At 33.0% G+C, this 22,422-nt stretch overlaps 1 protein-coding gene across 1 annotated transcript; it reads right to left on the minus strand.

Annotated features, from left to right (window-relative positions):
- Nucleotides 1-5,391: 5,391 nt before the first annotated feature.
- On the minus strand, nt 5,392-7,346 carry LOC141826604 (2-alkenal reductase (NADP(+)-dependent)-like). Its single transcript, XM_074713862.1, has 5 exons — nt 7,091-7,346; nt 6,815-6,995; nt 6,105-6,271; nt 5,905-5,987; nt 5,392-5,834 (listed from the first exon to the last, which is right to left on the minus strand). Exons 1-5 carry the CDS (start codon nt 7,331-7,333, stop codon nt 5,456-5,458), a joined length of 1,053 nt encoding a protein of 350 aa, XP_074569963.1. The 5' UTR covers nt 7,334-7,346; the 3' UTR covers nt 5,392-5,455.
- Between the last annotated feature and the right edge of the window lie 15,076 nt (nt 7,347-22,422).

Here is a 22,422-nt window from a genome sequence, read left to right on the forward strand (position 1 = left end):
GAAAATTGCTGCAGCTTGTTTGCGGTTATGGTTTGGCTGGGACTTTCGCTTGCAAACATGGAGGAGAACCAGCCATTGCAACTAACTCGATCAAAGTACCATATTGGATATTACTTGCATTCATCTGATGAGAATTTGATATGGGAGCCATTGTGGGATCAGAAGTCAAAGGACATGGGATTGTTAGCTACTCATGAGGTTCATGCAATGGATGAAGTTGACTATGTTGACAACCAAGAAATGAAGACCTTAATCACACAAATATTGGAGAAAGCAAGACAGGGAACACTTATTGTACAAGATGTTCAAAGAATGTTTTTTGACTTGAATGATTAAACTGAAGGAAAAAATTGATTGACGGTTGAGTTTTTTATTTGACTCATCCATCCTCATCAATCTAACTTATTTTTTCAACTTGCTAAATCCATTCTTTAATGTTCCTGTACAGCTTGTTCTAATGTATTCTTATAGCACAATTACCCTTTTGTGAGTAAATGTTAAATTGACATCAAACTTTTGAGTTCAAGTTTGGTTTATTTTCGATATTGTTCATTGAATGGCCAACAAAAACCAATTCTTAAATTGGGTTAATCTCCACCTCACTTGCAGCATGCCCTTCACCTGCTTGTATAAATGCCTGAACCACATTCTCCCTGAGCACAAACCACTCCCAATGAGTTCCCTGCACTCCAGCATGAACTGCTCGATGTGAGTTCCAAATTTAATAATGTTAGCACTTTAATGATAACAAAACAGTTGAAAAACACGAGATGAAAAATCTAATAATGGAAATATCTTTAGCACAACAGTTGAATGATCAAATCACAAACTATAAACATCATACCAGTAGGGGGTTAATTGGTAAGAAAATCTTATAACAATCAAATTTGACAACAGAAATTGAACAAGAATAAATAAATCATAGAACAACTTGTCATCTATAAAATGAACATTGTAGCTTTTCCACCACAGCTCATATAGGTCCAGAATTTCTAAGACATATTTTGAAAAAAAATGGAAAAATAAAGAACACCAATGCAATGCGATACATCGTGTTGAAAGCAACGATTTTTTCCGCTCGTGCCCGGCATGTTTAGTGGGGTGGAAATTTTATTTTCAATTCTACATAGATGATACCCCGTGTCCGAAGACACCAATGAGTTCCTTAGACTCTCTCACTCATGTGGATATAAATTTTTTATTTTTCTAATATCAATTAAGCCATCAGCCGGTTTTGGATAAAACCGGCTGATGGACTTACACACCTCGGAATGACATGATGCAAAAAAATTTTTTGCTCCTCTTGCACTCTATAATGCGTATTAACCTCAGAATGCATTGCGATATATCGTATTGGAAGCAACGATTTTTTTCGCTCGTGCCCGGCATGTTTAGTGGGGTGGAAATTTTATTTTCAATTCTACAGAGATGATACCCAGTGTCCGAAGACACCAATGAGTTCCTTAGACTCCCTCACTCATGTGGATATAAATTTTTTATTTTTCTAATATCAATTAAGCCATCAGCCGGTTTTGGATAAAACCGGCTGATGGACTTACACACCTCGGAATGACATGATCCAAAAATATTTTTTGCTCCTCTTGCACTCTATAATGCGTATGTAACCTCAGAATGCATTGTGATACATCGTGTTGGAAGCATGAATTTTTTTCGCTCGTGCTCGGCATGTGGATTGAGGTGGAAATTTTATTTTTAATTATACATAGATGATACTTGGTGTTCAAAGACACCAATGAGTTCCTTGGACTCCCTCAATCATGTAGATATAAAATTTTAAATTTTTTATTATCAAATAAGCCATCAGCCGATTTTGTCCAAAATCGGCTGATGGACTTAAAGACCTCGAATGCACATGATCCGAACACCTTTTTTGCTCCTCTTGCACTCTATAATGTGTACATCAACTCAGAATGCATTGCGATACATCGTGTTGGAAGCAGGAATTTTTTTCGCTCGTGCTCGGCATGTGGATTGGGGTGGAAATTTTATTTTTAATTCTACATAGATGATACTTGGTGTTCAAAGACACCAATGAGTTCCTTGGACTCCCTCACTCATATAGATATAAAATTTTAAATTTTTTATTATCAAATAAGCCATCAGCCGGTTTTGTCCAAAACCGGCTGATGGACTTAAAGACCTCGAATGCACATGATCCGAACACCTTTTTTGCTCCTCTTGCACTCTATAATGTGTACATCAACTCAGAATGCATTGCGATACATCGTGTTGGAAGCAGGAATTTTTTTCGCTCGTGCTCGGCATGTGGATTGGGGTGGAAATTTTATTTTTAATTCTACATAGATGATACTTGGTGTTCAAAGACACCAATGAGTTCCTTGGACTCCCTCACTCATATAGATATAAAATTTTAAATTTTTTATTATCAAATAAGCCATCAGCCGGTTTTGTCCAAAACCGGCTGATGGACTTAAAGACCTCGAATGCACATGATCCGAACACCTTTTTTGCTCCTCTTGCACTCTATAATGTGTACATCAACTCAGAATGCATTGCGATACATCGTGTTGGAAGCAGGAATTTTTTTCGCTCGTGCTCGGCATGTGGATTGGGGTGGAAATTTTATTTTTAATTCTACATAGATGATACTTGGTGTTCAAAGACACCAATGAGTTCCTTGGACTCCCTCACTCATATAGATATAAAATTTTAAATTTTTTATTATCAAATAAGCCATCAGCCGGTTTTGTCCAAAACCGGCTGATGGACTTAAAGACCTCGAATGCACATGATCCGAACACCTTTTTTGCTCCTCTTGCACTCTATAATGTGTACATCAACTCAGAATGCATTGCGATACATCGTGTTGGAAGCAGGAATTTTTTTCGCTCGTGCTCGGCATGTGGATTGGGGTGGAAATTTTATTTTTAATTCTACATAGATGATACTTGGTGTTCAAAGACACCAATGAGTTCCTTGGACTCCCTCACTCATATAGATATAAAATTTTAAATTTTTTATTATCAAATAAGCCATCAGCCGATTTTGTCCAAAACCGGCTGATGGACTTAAAGACCTCGAATGCACATGATCCGAACACCTTTTTTGCTCCTCTTGCACTCTATAATGTGTACATCAACTCAGAATGCATTGCGATACATCGTGTTGGAAGCAGGAATTTTTTTCGCTCGTGCTCGGCATGTGGATTGGGGTGGAAATTTTATTTTTAATTCTACATAGATGATACTTGGTGTTCAAAGACACCAATGAGTTCCTTGGACTCCCTCACTCATATAGATATAAAATTTTAAATTTTTTATTATCAAATAAGCCATCAGCCGATTTTGTCCAAAACCGGCTGATGGACTTAAAGACCTCGAATGCACATGATCCGAACACCTTTTTTGCTCCTCTTGCACTCTATAATGTGTACATCAACTCAGAATGCATTGCGATACATCGTGTTGGAAGCAGGAATTTTTTTCGCTCGTGCTCGGCATGTGGATTGGGGTGGAAATTTTATTTTTAATTCTACATAGATTATACTTGGTGTTCAAAGACACCAATGAGTTCCTTAGACTCCCTCACTCATATAGATATAAAATTTTAAATTTTTTATTATCAAATAAGCCATCAGCCGGTTTTGTCCAAAACCGGCTGATGGACTTAAAGACCTCGAATGCACATGATCCAAAAATCTAATTTGCTCCTCTTGCACTCTATAATGCGTACGTAACCTCAGAATGCATTGTGATACATCGTGTTGGAAGCAGCGATTTTTTTCGCTCATGCCCGACATGTGAAGTGGGGTTAAAATTTTATTTTCAATTTTACAGAGATAATACCCCGTGTACGAAGACACCAATAAGTTCCTTGGACTCCCTCACTCATGTAGATATAAAAATTTAATTTTTCTAATATCAAATAAGTCATCAGCCGGTTTTGGATGAAACTGGCTAATGGACTTAAATACCTCGTCATGGTCATAGAATTTTCGTGGTTTAGATTATTGCCTTATTTTTTGCACCAATTGTCTGCCTCCATTTTAGGGCTTGCTTTCCTACAAGGTTGTATTATTCTTTTGCTAATGGAAGTGTATGGTTTTTCACCATGCTTCATATTCATGCTCTCTTCAGGCAAATGACGTCGTTACATTTTTGTTTCCTAATTGAGATCTTATGAAGTTCATGATTTGCAATTAGGGATGCTCTCAATATCATGCTTCATATTCATGCTCTTAATATAGCCTGAATTCGAGGGCACAAGCTGCAGCAAATAATGACAACAAACACCTCCTCAAAGAAGGCAGAAACATAATTTTAAGTCGAAACAGGATTCCTACAAAAGATTCTCATGACAAAAAATTATTTTAAATAGTATTGCAATCAAAGAGTACATGAAAGATAAGCTCAGGGCAAGGGTTCAGACAACTGAACAACAAAAGAAGAGCCTCTCTTGAAATGGCTGAAGAGTAGCATTGTTGACTTGAAGAATATTCTGATCATGTGCCAGCTTTACGGCGGCCAACTCGAGCCACGAAACCAGCTTGGATTGGTGCCACTGACCATGAAGAACCACCCTGCAAGTTGAACAAACAAATCAAAATGTAGTGTATCCCAAAATGCCTAATATGAGATTAACATTAGTAAAAACAAATCAGCATAAATCTCATTTTGGTAGAAAATTCAAAAATCTTAATAATTATTCAACAACTCATCAAAGTCATCATCTTGGAAAATCTTTTGTATCCAATATTGAGTCATCATAAAGACTTGTTGCTTGAAGGAAAGAAATTTTATAATTCACAAACCGCATTGTGTCATGTGTGGTTTGTGCAATGGAGGAATCGATCCTCCACTAGATGAGCCGCGTTGTGCTCTGACCTCGCTGTGGTATCAGGAAACTGAGGGTCGGCGGTCGAAGAAGAGGGTTTCGGCGGAGTCGAGGAAGAGAGGACTGCGGAGGAAAACCTAGCTCACGGCGCGATTATTTCATTTTGGGTTTCGAAATTCCGCCGCGACTTCGTAGCCACGCACAGAAGAGAAGCCACGTCAGGCGCCACGTGAGCAGGCGCGCACGAGGAGCTCAAACCAAGCGCCCATATTAGCAAAAATGTATATATATATATATAGAAAAATGATCTCATGAGCGCCTCCTGCATGCACGCCTGTGAGTGCCACCCCTGACCTCCTTTGCTGTCGACCGCCATCACTGTGTCGTCCGACCATCGTCGACCGTCGGCCCGGGCACGATCGACGCGCCACTTGTCAGCGCGTCGATCAACGTCGGATTTTGGCTTGATTGTGATCGGAATCCGGCGTAATTTGGCCGGAACGCGACGGCAGTGGCACGTGTCAGTTTCCGACCAAATCACGATTCGATTCTGACCAAATCGCGGCTGGAGATATATATATATATATTGAGAAGATGGCTCTTATTGTATACACAACAAGGTTTGAAAGATAGTGATTCTTCACTCCCGAGCAACCACCACCAGCTGTTTCCCAACGTTGCGACCGGAGAAGAGCCCTACCAGAGCCGCCGGAGCATTCTCGAGTCCTTCAGCAACATCCTCAACGTACGTGATCTTCCCTTCCCTTATCAGCTGCACCACCTCGTCCTCAAACTCTCTGTAGAGGTGATAAAAATTGGACACCGCGAACCCTTCCATCTTGACTTGATTCATGATGAGACAAAACAGGTTGTGCACCGGGTCAGGCTTCTCCAGGTTTAACTGAGATATCATCCCACACACAGCGATTCGACCATGCACTCGCATGTTAAGAAGAACCGCATCGAGCATCGGGCCTCCTACGTTCTCGAAATAGATGTCGATCCCTTCGGGCAAGCACCTGGCAAGGAAGAATTGTTGTTGACGACGAAGAACAAGGGATTCTCAGAACGGGGCCGGGTATTACTGACCTCTTTAAGGCTGTATTTAGATCAGTTTCTTGCTTATAATTGAAAGCTTCGTCAAAACCAAACTTGTTCTTCAATAGGTCCACCTGAAGAATAATTCAAACATTTCAGTTCAGAATGGGCAAGCAGCATAGAATTAAGGATCCATTTCATCTGATCTTGAATCGATATGCTGCGAATTTGAGTTGCATTTTGGAACAAACCTTTTCGTCAGAGCCAGCACTCCCGACCACGTAGCAATCCATGAGTTTGGCAAATTGCCCAACAAGTTGGCCAACAGCACCTAAGGCTGCAGAAACAAAGACCCGTTCGCCTTTCTTCGGCTGCGCGACTTGATAAAATCCAGCATAAGCTGTAATGCCTGCCATGCCTGAGACCAAACACGATGGAAAAGATCAAGTCACAAATCCTAAAAAGAGTCCATTTTAGGTTCTACAGGATACTTTCTTCAATATAAATAAATAAATTGTCCTTGTTTGTTATATATTATTCTCTTTCAGTAGGAAAAATCCATGTTCCATCCAAAACTGGATGTAATTATTCTATTTCGAAGTTGGATGATATAACTATGAGAAGGACCTACATATTTGCATACATTTTTAAAAACTGAATTCAAATAGTCATGCAAGTTCTTTGTTATGAATCATTAATGTAAAGTTAATGCTTCTGATTCTGCGGAATGAATGAATCTCAAGTAACATTGAAGAAGCAATGGAGTCACTTAGATCGGAACGCTTTTAGGAATGAATGACCTCGGAGCAATCAAATGGGATGCAGTTTTATGCATGCGTTCCTTCAGTTTAACCTCGCAAATCATAAAAATTAATTAAACCACAATTAATTGTTGATGCAGATCAGATGCATGGAAAGATCATGAGGAGAATACTCAACAATTTAAGGCATAAAAGCTGACCTAGAAGACCGGTATAGTAAGAAAGGGGCAAGTCCGTGTATCTGATCTTGAAGAAACTCCCCAAATCAGAGACGATGAGGCTGTACTCTTCCCATCCGGTAATGCCCCAAATCAGATCGCCAACCATGAAATCGGGATGCGTGGAATCCACCACTCTGCTCACTCCGAAGCCAGTAATCACCTTCGAACAAAGTAGAAACATGCATTCGAATCACATTCAACTATTATCACAGTACGTAATCGACTCGATCCTAGGGTTGCGATGTGCGTACGTACAGAGCCGGGAGTGAAGTCGGGGACGAAGCCGGGCGGGTCGTGCTTGGCCATGCGGCTGCGCATGTAGGGATCGCAGGAGAGGTAAAGATTCTTGACGAGCAGCGCCGGCGGGGAGCCATTGGGAATCGCCAGGACGACGGTCTCCGTCGCGACGACCTCCACGTCGCTCTCCCTGGGGCCGCGCCCGGCCTCCACGTAGTGCTTCAGCACTACCTTCTTGTTCCTCACTGCTTCCGGCGCCATCGCTCGCTCTTCTGCTGCTGCTTCTCCTCCTCCTCCCCTGGCGGCCGGCGTTCGATGAGACAACGGAGGTGGAAGAGGCGTCTCGATTTATAGAGGGGAGAGGAAGCTTCCAGTGACAGCGACATCCGATGAGCTGGCGCTTATGATTTCGAATTTTCCATGCAAAACAAAATTTAAATAATTAATTAAAAAAAGTTTTTTATTTTTTTCGGTGAAACTTAAAAAGAGAGCTTTCGTTTTAATGGTCGAGCGGTCGTGTGAGTGAGACCGTCCGCGACCGTGGGATTTCTCGTGATCGTGAGCAATCTCGTGGCGCCGTCGGAGAGACTCGAGCGCGGTAGGTTGACGACCATGACTAAGGCCACGAAAGCATGTTCCTTCCCTCTGATTTTGAACGGATTAAATATATTAAAAAATTAATGCACGAATGAATTTTTTAATTTATCCGTATATTGTTTTAGAATAGATTAACAGAGAAAGGGATATGCAATCTATTATTTCTCTAAATAAATAGATATAAAAGTAAAATAAAAACATCTAGAATGTTGTTATAGTAGCATATTAATATAAATCAATTTAATTAGTCAAAATTATCAATATAAAAAAATATATTTATTAATTTAATTAAAATTATTTTTAAGATAAAATATATTAGGATATTATTTTAATTTTTAATAAAAATAATAATTAGCAACTATAAAGAGTGTCTTTTTAATTTTACTCTATTTTTATTTTGAAATAAAAATTATTTAAAAAATAATTAAAAAGGATCAATATTCTATTCTTAATGAGGAATTCCAAATAATTAAAGATGGATCAATCATTCATTATTTTCCTAAAGTGAAGAAAAACAAAGGAAAAGTGTTGCTTGTAAAGAAAATTAATGTTAAGATTTCAATGTCTTGTAAAGATAAATAAACATTAATTAAATTTTTGACCAAAAAAAATGTCATCGAGTCATTTGTTCAATATGCAAATATTGGGAAAATGATATTACACGATTTCAATATGCAAATTGACTCATTTATAAAAGATAGTACATTTAAAGATATGTATATTATATAATTTAATTTAATTCTTTCGTTGGATCATACAATCACTTTAATAAATAAAATTTTTATATTATTTTTTATTAATTTGAATAACATAATTTATTCATGATTGTAATATATATAAATTGAGACGAGAGTCCTTATAATTTATTCAATATTTTTAAATTTATTTTTATTTATTACACCTACATCAATTTTAAATATTTTTTATTGTATTTGAAATTTATCTTTAATTTATTTTTAAAAAAATTATTTTCTTTCCCACAATATTTATTTTCTTGTTTGCATTACTATTTTTATCAAAATACTTTTATCAAATTTTACCAAAATAGTTTTAATTTGATAAAATCATTTAAACATTATGATAGTAACTATAACTATAGTTGTTACACTATACTAGAACAATTATATCATACTTCTACAATTACAATAGTTATGGCATAGCTATTATCGTGAAATGATTTTGACCAATATAAAATAATCTTTAATAAATTTAAATAATTTTAATAAGTTGATAAATAATATTTTGATATAATAACACTTTATGTATAATAATTTTGATTAAATTGAATTGATTTATTTTAACATATTATATTGTCGAAACTACTTCAATAATACTTGAATATTAGTATTTTAAAGATGAAAAATATACTAGGATGTTATTTTAATTTTTTATTTTTAAAAAAAAGATGTTTTGCAACAAAAATGAAAATGAGGATCGCTCTTTAAATTTTTGCCCATATAAATTATTAGTCCTAACTAAACTCATATTAAATAGAATGAAATTCACACTAGATTTCTTTGCTAAAAACAATATTCTAGCATAAATAATTAATGACTAATGATATATAGCTATCCATATTAAAAGGATGATTTCATTAATTTATTTACTCAATTAATAATAATACAAATAAACATTAAGAGGGAGTATAATTCAATATAAAATCTCAAAATACTCAAGTGAAAATCTTAAAATAATATTGTTAATCCCACTTATAACATGGTAATAAAGTAATTTAGGGAGTCTTTTAGCTTAAATTTATTTAGATAGAACAACGAGAGAGTTGAAAATACAATAATCATAAAGTTATAAATAAAATTCTCCATTATATAAAAGAGTAGTTGATATCATTATATAATTAATGATCTCATATTACTTAAAGCATACTTTAAAAACAATCCTTCCATATTTATATCATTAAAAAGATATTTCTCTTTTAAAATTTATCAAAAGAGCATCTCATCTACACAAGGGTAGTCTAAAAAAATTATTTTTTAGGACTTTAATATTTTTATTTTTTTAATTTTCCCTCAATCTTTTTCATTTGGACTTGGGACCGATAAAGGTGGATTTTAATTTTTTTTAAATAAAATATTAATTTTTAAAGATAGAAAATTTGTATAAAATTTAGTTGTCTAACTTTTTGATAATTAAAATTTTATATTCAAGTTTTGTAATAATTTTTTTCAATTGATAAAATTACTAAATTATTTAATCTTTCTTCAGATATTAATTATTGAACATAAATAAACTTTATTAAATTTAATTTTAAAAATTTCTTTTTACTGAAACTAAACTAATAGGTATGGTCAATAATATTCTATAAGCTATGCATCCATTAGGGGAAGAATTTAATTTTTTTTATAAAGTTCAATATCCCAAGTGTTGTTTTTAATTTTTAATTTATTATTTTTTTAAAATTTTAATTCTAAAAAAATCTAAATCATCAATATCAAATAGCATATCGTGTGTTAAAAAAATTTCAAAAATTAAATATTTTATTTTTAAAAATCATCATCAAGGAATTTTAACTTTTCTATATCATATAAAAAATTAAAATTATCTTCGTATATTTATATTATTCATACCAATTTTGAAGTGAAGAAATAGTATAATCAATAATATAATTAAATTAATTAATTTTAAAAGATTCTTTAGGTGAAAATTTTACCTCATTAATTTTATTCTCATCAAATCATTTGTTTCTTCTAATTATACCTTTTTCATAAAATTTTGGTTCTATATTCAGTTCATTTGCAATTTCTTTGGCAAAAAATTACAATATAGATATGAATCCATTTTATCTATAATCATTAAAAAAAAGAAACAATACTTTTTATTAATCTAATGCAAGAGCAATGTTCATATCTTTATATTGTAAAATTTTACTTACAGTATTAATTGTAAAAAATATATCATACCAAATAGTCATACCTAATAAAATTTCAGAATTTTAAAACTCATATGTTGTTAAAGAATATGCTTTACTTTTTGTTGTAGGATCATCATTAGTTTTTACAAGTTTATATAAAGATTTTCTTATTTGTAGAACTTGATATTTTATTGCTTTAACACTTTCAATCTAACTTTCCCAAATATGGTTTAAGAGTTAAATTATAAACATGCAGAAATTTTCATCTTTTTTAGAAGAAGAAAATAATGAATAAATAAGTTGTATTACACCAAAAAATATTATAATACTAGAACAAGAATTAGTCATATCACATAGTACTAAATTAAAACTATAATAATCACATAGCATACAAAAATCTTTAGAATTTATGTCTAATCTCTTTTGTACGCCTGGTTGTTTACCTTTCATATTAGCACATTATCATATACTTGTTCTCTTTCATATTAGCCCCATTATCATATACTTGTTCTCTTATGTCATTTATATCAAGTTCAATTTTCTTTATTATACTAATAAGTGTATCAAAAAGACTTTTTCCTGATGTATTATCTACTTTTAAAAATTCTATAAAATATTCTTCTATTTTAATTGAACTTGTTTAAATATCTACATATCTTAATATAAGGACATTTATTTTTAATGACTTATATTTGGAGTACATTCAAGTATACTTGAAAAGTATTTTGTTTCTTTTATTTTTTAATTATAATATTTTTTATTTCTTTTCTTAATATATTTATTAAATCATTTTGTATATTATGACCAAGATAATGATTATGAATTTCACAATTTTGAATATGTTTAGTGTTCTTGCATTATAGGATCAAATTCTACCATCATTTCAATTAAACCTAAAAAATTTTCATTATTATCTTGTAAATCTTCTCATTTGTACCATGAAATGCCAAATTAATTTTTAATTTTTTTTAACAATAACAATAATTCTTATTAATATATTCTTTCAATGTTCTTTTTTTTCTTATTTATATTTTCTTATAAATTTTGATCAATGGTTTTATTTTTAAGCAATTTCATTTAAATATCAAACCAAATATTCATATTTATAATTCATTGTTTGTTTCTTGACTTTTAAGCTTGGTACTAAGTTTTTTTTCAATCTCAACAAACTTCGTTTGCTAATTGATTTTTGATTAAATAATTTACAACAGCAAAATATTTTATCTAATTCTTTTAAATATATTAGCCATTTTTTATCATATTTTTCTCCATTTGATAATTTTTGAATGTAATGAATCTTAGAAAAATATCTAGAATTTTCATTATTTGAACAAGAGATATTGATTTCTCTAATTGAACTTTTTCAACTAATAAATCTATTATATTTATATTTATATTTGTTCATTATGCTAGATTATATATATTTGAATAATAATTTCATCAATATTATTAAAAAAATTATCTTCAAGATCTATTAATTCTTCCTCTAAATTATTATAATCTTCTTCATTAATATTAATATTTAATAAATTAGATTTGTGATTATTAAAAATTTCTTGATAGATTTCTTTTTGTCCTAAAGTATTATCTTCTACTGAAAATTTAATTGCTTTTTCATTTAAAATTTTTAATTATATTATTTTTTGAATTTTGATTTTTAATATTAATAACAAATCTATCAAGTGCATATTAAATAAATTCTTCTTCTTTTTCATATATTTTATACAATCAGAATCATATTTTTTTAATAAAGATATTTATATTTAAATAATAATTAAAAAATATATATAAGCCCCTACTATTTTATCAAAATAAAATTGTTTAAAATTAAGGAAAAAATAAAAACTGATTATGCCATGTAGTTTCAATTTAATGATATTTCAAAGTTTGACTATTACCTGCACAAATATAATCAAAAATAAATAAATATTAATTTTTATTTGGATCGATTAATTTAAGCATTATAATTCTATCAGATAGTATTCATAAATAATTTTTTTTATAATAAAAAGTCGAAACACAATCGCACATACCCAGTTAAGTCTGCTGACGACGTGAAAGCACACTTAACTTGTGCCTTCCCCTCGATGGCACAAAAATTGAAAAATAAAATATAAAAGAAGAGCACTGAGATCTATAACATGTTACATACGATCGAACGATAAAAAAAAAAAAATTATGAATGGACTTTGAAATAAAAAAGCAGCCGTAAGCATGCACGTAAATGACTAATCAATCCAAATTTTTAAAAACTATATATGAAATTATTCTCAAACATTAAAAAACAATCAATAAGTATCAAAAAAAAAAAAACAATCAATAAGTATCAAAGTTTTTATGAATCATGTTAAATTAGATACTATTAATAAAAATCTAGAGTTCCCAATCCGAATTAACGAGCAAATATTTATCATCATACAAAAATTGCAAAATGGGAAAAAAATTATTTTGATATTTAAAAGACTAGCATTCTACTTTGCATTGTATGGATAAAAAAAATCTTTAATTCATGCATGTTCTTATCGTGAAGAAGAAGAAAGAGCGAGGAAGAAATATTACCGACGAGGGAGAAGCTAGAGGAGCACCCTTTTTATTGGCGAGGAAGGAGAAACGTACGAAATCACTGATAAGAAAGGAAAATTAAGAGCACGAAGCACTATTGAGAGAGGAAAAAATTACGAGATCACTAACAGTTAGAGTTTTTGAGAGATATTGAAAAGGAAATAATTGATTAGGTCTTATTATCTTATAAAATAAGGCATATATATAATTAAATGGGCGTGTTTTCTGATTGCAAAATGAGATGGAAAGAAGAAAATAACATGAATAATAAATAAATAAATAAATAAATACACCATAAATTGTTAATTGTACGTATTTGTAGGATGGAATTTCATATAAAATTGAAGAAAGCAATTAATGAGTAAATAAGAATAAACACGAGAATTGAGCAGTGGATAAATCAAATTAAAATAAGAAGCGGAGTAGGTGGTATGATATTGTCCTCGGGACATAACTGAGTTAGTTACGACTGAGTAGAGTTGTAGAAGAGGACAAGGATTACAATCTTGATGAAATCGAGATAATATCCTCCTCTGTCGTGATTAACTACAGTTTCTTAATTTTTTTGATGATAACATTAAAATATGTAACGCAGTGGATAACCGATCAAAATAAGAAGCAGAGTAGGTATGATATTGCCCTCGGGGCATAACTGAGTTAGTTACGACTGAGTAGAGTTGTAGAAGAGGATAAAGATTAGAATCTCAATGAAACTAAGATAATATTCTCTTTCATCGTGATCATCGTAGTTTCTCAATTTTTTTTTTTATGGTAACGTTAAAATGTGTAACGCTTGGTGACTCAAATGTTAAAAATAATGGGCCCCAATTTCTTTTGGGGCCCTAAGCATAGGCATTGTGGCCTATGCCTTAAGTCACACCGTGGGTTCCACGGGTGGAGCTAACATGAGCCCTAATTAAACATCCAATCCCTAATTAAACTTTGTCTTCGTTCTCCACGCACGCCTCCTCGCCTTCCGCACATGCTCTCCGACCTCTGTAGTCCGCTCCAAGCTACGCGCCTCCTAGCTGCTTCCTTTGCCTTCCGCCCTCCACCTTCCACAACAAGCAATGAAGCTCGATCAAAGGTAACCCTAATTCCCTAAACTTTTTTCCTTGTTCCGGAAAAAAAATGACGCGCGCTGGCCTCTTTTGGGTCTTATTGTTGTGCTATGAAAAGTTGTATTCTTTTGAAATTTGCTTTCGAGTTGGACTTAACAGTTAAATCTCGATTATATTATAGATGTTTGATTTGTGGCCTCTTAATTTGTGAACTGGAGTCGGTCGTTGCCACGCTAGGGAACGACGCCACGGCTCGCGAAGCGACTGTTTTGGTTTTCAGCATTGCGCTTGTAAAATTGTTCTTAACAATTTGCCTTAGGAAAATGCCAATTTTAGAGGTTTACCTAGACAATCCAATTTCGTGTAAAATAAAAAATAAGATTAATTAGATAGACGGTATATATGAAAATGCAACATGAAATAATGACACACACAAGGTATGGTAGGATCCAAATTTTTTTGTTCATTGAAGAAAAAGGAGAGTGTTGACATCTTCTATTCTCCAGTTGAATAATCAATTACGCTAAGTAGTTAATGACCCGTATAGCCAACAAAACTCTATTTGAGACCTTGAAGTTTTTTTAAGCCATGCAGTACAATCAGGTATTAGATGACTTTAGGATTTTCAGTATTTAAGTTTGGATTGTTAATTTATTTTTTTATTTTATTAAAAAATCACTATGTCTACAATATATAGATTTTTTAAAAGAAAAAAAAAATCTAGAACGAAGAATAAAACATGGGAGATGTTAGAGTTGAAAATTTTGATTTCTCATAATTATTGATAGATCTTGAACTAAGGATTTTAATTTATGCTTATAATGCCGACATTAGCGATCAGCTCGAAGGATATATTTGCAAAAAGGTCCATGTCACCCTTCAAGCTATGAATTTTTAAAATGAAAAGTTGGAGCAAGCTAATTTAGATGGTTCAATCCTTCATGATTTAAGAAATTTGATGATTGATTGGAATATAGTATAGAAAAAAATACAGTATATTATTTGTATTGCTATCTCTTCAAGACAACTAAGGAAAAACAAGTAGGAGGAAAGACTTTTGTTAGCGAAGGATTCACAAATTAGAAGGGTAAAAATAGGTTAAATATTCATGTTGGCTAGCATGAAAGTGGACATCATAAAGCTTGAATGAATATGAAGCTTTGATGAATTAAGATGAGCATATTCAATCAATTTTGTACAAACAGTTAAAGCAAATGCGAAATGATTATCATATCCATCTTAATGTTTTGATTGATTGTATTAAAGTTTTGTTGCGATAAGAGAATTCATTTTAGGGTCATGACAAAATTGAAGGTCCTCTTAATCCAGGTAACTTTCTTATTTAACTAATGTCTTTAAGTGCTGATAATAAAGAGATTAATGATGTGATATTAAAAAATACTCTTAAAAATTGCAAGTTAACATTAACTGATATTCAGAAAGATATAGTAAGTGCTTGTGTAATTGAAATAATTAATGTTGTTATCAAAGATATTGATGATTCATTGTTCTCTATTTTAGTTGATGAATCTCATGATGTATCGACAAAGGAGTAAATGTTAGTTGTTTTACGTTATATAGATAGTAGTGGGCATGCATTTTATTGGAATTGAATATGTTACCAGTACTACAACTCCAGAAATATATACATATTGTATAAATATACTTTGAGAGTACTCTCAAAGTAGAATCAAAGCATACAAGTCCATCATGGAGCTTGAACCTCTTGATGGAGATTGAACCTCTACACTTGAGGTAGCTCCTCCTACACGCTATCAACATCAAAACACATCATTTGGGCACATGTCGCCTAATGTGACACAGTCAATCACTTACATACTTTCAACACTGAACTCTTCAAGACATCAACACCCAACAAGTAATGTATTCAATAAAATCATAAAAATTGGTAGATATAGAATATCAGATGATCGCCAAAAATCAGGCCCTCCATTTGCTCAAGCATGGTCTAAAAATTAGAACACATGTATTTGAATCTTCCGAAGCATCATCTCCTCGTTTGGTGTCTTCCCCTCGTAGCAAGACTTGTTGCGGGCCTCTCAAAGCACATAAATCATGCTTGAGATGTCAAGATATTAAGCCTTCGTCTTGCGGTTACCATCTTTATAATGCTGTCCAAAAATCTGAAATAGCTCATTTAACGTTGATGATTTGCTAACCAATGCTTTACTTTGTCAGAAAGAGCCCTAGTGGTGGGGCACTCAAAGAATAAGTGGTCATTGGACTCATCTCGTTGGTGACATAGGACACATTCCTTGTTCTCCTCATAGAACATCCGATTCGCCGTTTGTAATTTGGTATGTGTTAGCAACCATAATATGAAACGATGCTTTGATAATATTTAAAGTTGTCATTGATAAAATATTCTCTAAATATAATTTGAGCATCTCTAAGTTGAGAGGACGGAGTTTTGATAGAGCAACTAATATGCAGGGTAAATTTAATGGTCTAAAAGCACTCATTTTGAAGGAGAACTCATGTGCAATTTACATACATTGTTTTACACATCCTACAAACATTCTAATCTTTTTAAGGGTAAACATTCAAATTTTAATATCGAGATATTAGAGAGGGGTGAAATTTCATATGGTCGAAGACTTAATCAAGAAATTACCCTTCAACGTGTTGGGGATACACGTTGGGGGGTCACATTATAATTCTTTAATTAGCTTAATTTCTATGTTCTCTGTTGTCAATGATGTGCTTGAAATGATTTTAGAAGATAATTCCAGTTCTTATGATAAAAAACTAAAATATTTAATTTATTAGAGTCAATACTTTCATTTGATTTTGCATTCAATCTGCACTTGATGAAACATATCGTAGGGATTTCAAGTGAATTATTGACGACATTGCAAAAGAAAGATCAAGATAATATGGATTTGGTATAAGTATGCTTATGAGAGATGATGGTTAAGATTCATTTTTAGAAAAGGTTCACTATTTTTGCCAACAACATTACATTGATATTCTCAAAATGGATATATATTCACACGTTGGGCACCACATGGTTGTCCCCATCGAAATCCACTAGAAGTGATAAATTTACATCACTATCGTGTTGATTTATTATATGTTATTATTAATATGCAATGTCAAGAGTTAAATGACCATTTCTCAAAGGCAAGTACAGAGTTACCTCTTTGTATAGTTTGTTTGTGTCCACAAAACTCATGTTAGCTTTTGACTAGAAAAAATTGATACAATTAGGTGAGTTTTATTCATATTCATAAGATTTCTCAAGATTTGATCTCCTCGTACTTGATGATCAACTTAAAACTTATATATGTGATATACGTTCTAACAAAGTATTTCAAGAATTGAAAGATCTTTGTGATCTTTTAGAGAAGTTAGTTATATAAAAGAAAAGTTTGGTGTACCCATTGCTATATAAGCTTTTGACATTGTCATTAATTTTACTGGTTGCGACTGCAACTATAGAGAGAGTGTTTTCTACCATGAGAATTGCGAAAGATAAGTTGTGCAATCGAATGAGTGATGATTGGATGAATGATAGTCTTATTATGTATAAAGAGAAAGAAATATTTCTAACAGTTGATATGAAGCTATTGTACCAAGGTTTCAAAATATGAAGACTTAGAAAGAACAACTATAAGGTAATTATTTTATAATATTTTATGATTATAAAATTTTTTATTAATTATATTATATTATTGCCTATGTTGAATTAATATTCTAGCTCTGCCTTTGGCTAGTTTGACAATTCGAAATTGTTAGTTCGATGGTTTCAAAAATGTCGACCCTTAACCTTTACTGTCCAAAATGATTATAATTCATAGTTCGGAATCGCTAGTTACGGTTTGATTCATTGTTCGTGACAGTTCAAATTATTATTATTTAATTAATTATTAAATTTATAATATATATATATATATATATGTATATATATAATGAAAAAAGATTTGTACTTATTTAAGTTGTCTATGTATTCCCTTAGGGTATAAGGCTGCGTTTGGTTTAAGAAATACAGAAATATATAGTAGAGACAGGAACGCATTTATGGTCTCCGTCGGCGGTATACATAGTCCCCAGTTTGAAAGTGGACTTAAAAATCCTATTTTGTCTCTGTCTCTCAAAATATTTCTGTCTCTGTATTTGTGTCCCTGTCTCCGGAAACAAACGCAGCCTAAGAGAATCATAGCTCACGTAGTTAACTTATTTTTTACCCTTAATACTTCAGAAAGTGACATTGTTACTTGCTTTCATTTCCCATAGTGTTAGTTCCTTCGATATCAAAGTCTTCTACATCATCGTTTGAAAGTTTATTCCTTGTAGCAGTTCTAGTTCAATCATCAAGTAATGTTTGTGCTTCCAAAGAGTCAGGAGACAAACATATCTTCGTTTGTCTAATATATTAATTCCAGAATTAAACATTTGTTCTAAGCAATGGTTGTCATTGGACAAACTAGAATTTCTTTTATTACGAAGGAAATGATGGAAATCTTTGAGTCTTCTACAACCACTACTATAGAATATCAAAATTCCGCTTACTATTTATTTAACTAAAATCAAAAAGTTATAAAATAATTTTCAAATTCTTGTGAGGACGTGAGGATCTTGGTAGACATTTCGTCCATTCTCTTAATAAAATTATAATTTTATAAATTTTAAATTACTATTGTTATTAATATTTTATACTGTGGATATATTAATTTCTAATCTATATTTTAAAATACAATCTTTATAAATATTATATAAATTATTTTTAATATTTTATTTAATATTAATAATAAGGAGGAATAATCTTTAAATGAAATTAAAATATCATAATACATCATTAATATTTTATATAAAATATCAAATTTAACTTTAGGATCTAAAGCAAATACAACTAAATAAATATTAAAAATATGATAAAAAATATTTTTTTCATTTTGCTTTCATTGCTGATATACAAGGTGTAAAATACCAGAAATTTGAGGGTAATTTGTGAATTAAATTAAATTTAATTTCAGGGGTTCAAGGAAATATTAGGAAGGTTAATTAGATTAAAAATAAATTAGATTAGGTTTAATTAATTAAACCCTAACTTATTTGATTTAGACAATTAGATTAAACTTGTAAATCATAAAAATAGAAATTCATTAGGTTAATAAATATAAGATACATATTCGTCTTCCAAAGACGAATCCAACGAAACTGAATTGGGTCAAATCAGATATCGTTTGGTTGGTGAACCAAACGAACCAAAATTGAACCAAACTGAACCAAGTTGGTTTGGTTCGTACTGGAAGAGGTTTTGATAAAATAAAATAGACGAAAAGATTCGTCTTGCGAAGACGAATCCAACAAAATCGGTTTGAGTCAAATCAGAGGTCGTTTGGTTAGTAAACCAAGCGAACCAAGATCGAATCCGATTTACTACAGTAACCGGTTCAACCGTTATAATAAACCTAACCTAAGTTAGTTTAGCCCGGTTATTTCACCGACTAAATCACTGTGATTCCTCGTTATAATAGGAATCGCGCGCACCCTGCCCGATCCTCTCTCCATCTTCGCTCGACGTCGCCGCCTCCTCTCCCTCTTTCCTTTTGCTGCCTTGCTGCCCAACACCGCCGCCTTTGTCGCCCATAGCACGGAGAAGAAGCCTTCTCTTCCTCCTTGTTGCCGGCGAGATCTCCTCCCCTAGCCGCACGCCTAGCTCGACGCCGCCGCGCCTCCCTCTCCGCCGCCCGACGCACAGAGAAGAGGTCAGCCGCACGCCACCGTCTGCGACATCGCTGAGCCCTCGCCTTCTTCCACCTCGAGTGCGATCAGTCGTCGCCCTCACCTGCCCTTCGCGGCCAGACGCTACCGCACCCTCCACCACCGCGCCTTCGCCGTCCACTGCCGGTGAAGAAGAGCTTGGCTTGATTAGGCTTTGATCAGATCTAGAGGTAAGTTGATGTTGGTTAGATCTTGTAGCAGTTTGTTTCATTGGATTAGATTCTTGCTTAGTATGTTGTTATTGGAGGTGGTTACTGTTTTATAGGTTTCGGTTGATTAAGGAAAGGTTCGGGCTGAACAGAGGCTTGATTTGAGGGCTTAATTGGGATTGATCTTGGAGGTAAACTTCTTGTTGATTCTAGTGGAGTTTATGGAATTGTTTGGATGGTGTGTTTGACAGATTCAATACTATTGATTTGGTATTCTGTTGATGTTGGATTCGGTTGGTATGTTCTTGTAAAGGTTGCGATTAAGAACCTTAATAGAATTAGTTGTGTTGTCGGATCTTAATGGATCCTTAGCATGAGTTAAACTAACAAGTGTTAATCGATCTGTTGAATTCAGTTGTTTAAGTATGGAATGAATTTAATTTAGGATTTGATTAAACATGAGATTAGGTGTATTGATTAATTTAATTAATATAACTAATTAATTGATTAGTTAAATCCTATTAATCGCAACCAAATGGTTAGATTAGTCTAACCTGAGTTAGGGTAATCGAATGAGGGATTAGTTAGATTTAATGGGAGAGTTTAATTACTGCATATTTGATACAGTATCATTTGAGTAAGTATTGTTTTATTGTTTAATTTCATGACCTTGAGTTGATTGATCCTATTATTCTCGGAGTGTGATTGACGGTCATCTAATCAAGTGGGTACTTCTGTGTTTGGTCATCACAGATTTCATTTAGTACATGATTTATTATCCATTATTAATAATCTTGTTGTTGTCCTTCTTACCCATGTTAGTTATCGTATTATTATCCTTGTTGCCCTTGTTAGATATTTTGTTGTTATCCTTGCTACATCTGTCTGTTAGCTCTTTGTTATCAGTATTATATTTGTTGCTTGATACATAACTGTTGACCTTGGATATGATTAGTTGGCTATCAACACAGTCTCCCTTCTTCTTTGTTGATCTATGATACCTTATTGTGGGTACCCTGTACTTGGTCAATACAGGAGTTCTTGTTCTGTGCATGTATTGTTGTCTTTCTATCTATTCTGTTGATATCCATGCTGTATAGATAGTATTTAGTTGACACTCTTGATGATCACTGCTTGATACCTGTTGTTTGATCTTATGATGATCTATTTGATATCATGTTGATACCCTTGCTTTCGGTAGAATTTATCCAGTTAGTACTCATCTGATCCGTTGTCTATTGCCTGCTGTATGATGTCCATATGATCTATCCATGGTTAGAATAATAACAGCTATGGTATCATTGACCTATGTTGACTCCTGCTGATTCTTGTTGAGCATGCTAATTGATTTTAGCTACTACATGTTGGGATAATCATCATACATCCATAATAGTTGTAGGTGTTGTTGTTGTTGGATCTTACCTGCACCGTGTTGTGGTGCCACATAGGTAAGAGGTTGCACTACAGTTGGGTGCGACCAGGACTGGCTACATTGCCCTCCTGCCACACTGCCCCTCCCCACTTATCTTTAGTGGTCAGTTGTTGGAGTTGTGCAGTATGTCATGTTTGGCCCCTCAGTTCACTAAGCTCTAGGAGAGTGACTGGGGACGACGAATGCGGACAGTGACGGATATTTTGATTCCGATGGTTGATGCATATTACATGCATTTGTTGGTAGGTTATTACATATCTTACTTCATTCATATGCTTGTGGATTGCTGCATTTATTTGCTATGATTGTTGCACTTGGATGACATTACATACATGCTTACATGTACCTGATATCTATACTTGTTGCACAGTTTGATTTTTTTCATATCGTCTCAGTTGATATACCCTGTTTGATCAGTTGATACTTTTGATACTCTGTTGATACCTGCTACCATGTATATCTTGTTTCTTCTATACTTGATTATCCTGGTTATTATGTCCTTGTTATCCTTTCTGATATCTCTATATGCACTATTTTCTGTACCCACTGAGTATCTAATGCTCACTACCCAGACCATGGGGATTGTTTTATTTTCTCCCCAAGTAACAGATAGGTACTTGGAGCTTGGAGATTTGGGTCGGTTGCTGCTATCTCACCTCGGAAGGTTTCTGTTGGTTTGCAGTTGGTTTAACGTTTATTAGTATGGTTTATAGTTGAATTTGTAGACATCTATTTGTGTTTTGTGGACATGGACTCGTGTTTTGTGATTTCTTGGAGTTTTCTGTTTCGAAGTTTCAGATATGGTGTATGGAATTTTTATGGTTAATGTTTTTGGTATTACATTTGCATTTGGTTAGTGGTTTCGGCCGAGTAGATCGTATATCCTGTCTGTGTGGTATATGCATGTGTTGGTGATTGAATGACCGTGTAGG

Source organism: Curcuma longa, chromosome 4 (genome assembly GCF_044706935.1).
Source record: "Curcuma longa cultivar G26 ecotype Majalengka, Jawa Barat chromosome 4, ITB_CL_G26_1.1, whole genome shotgun sequence".
Taxonomy (NCBI): Eukaryota; Viridiplantae; Streptophyta; class Magnoliopsida; order Zingiberales; family Zingiberaceae; genus Curcuma; species Curcuma longa.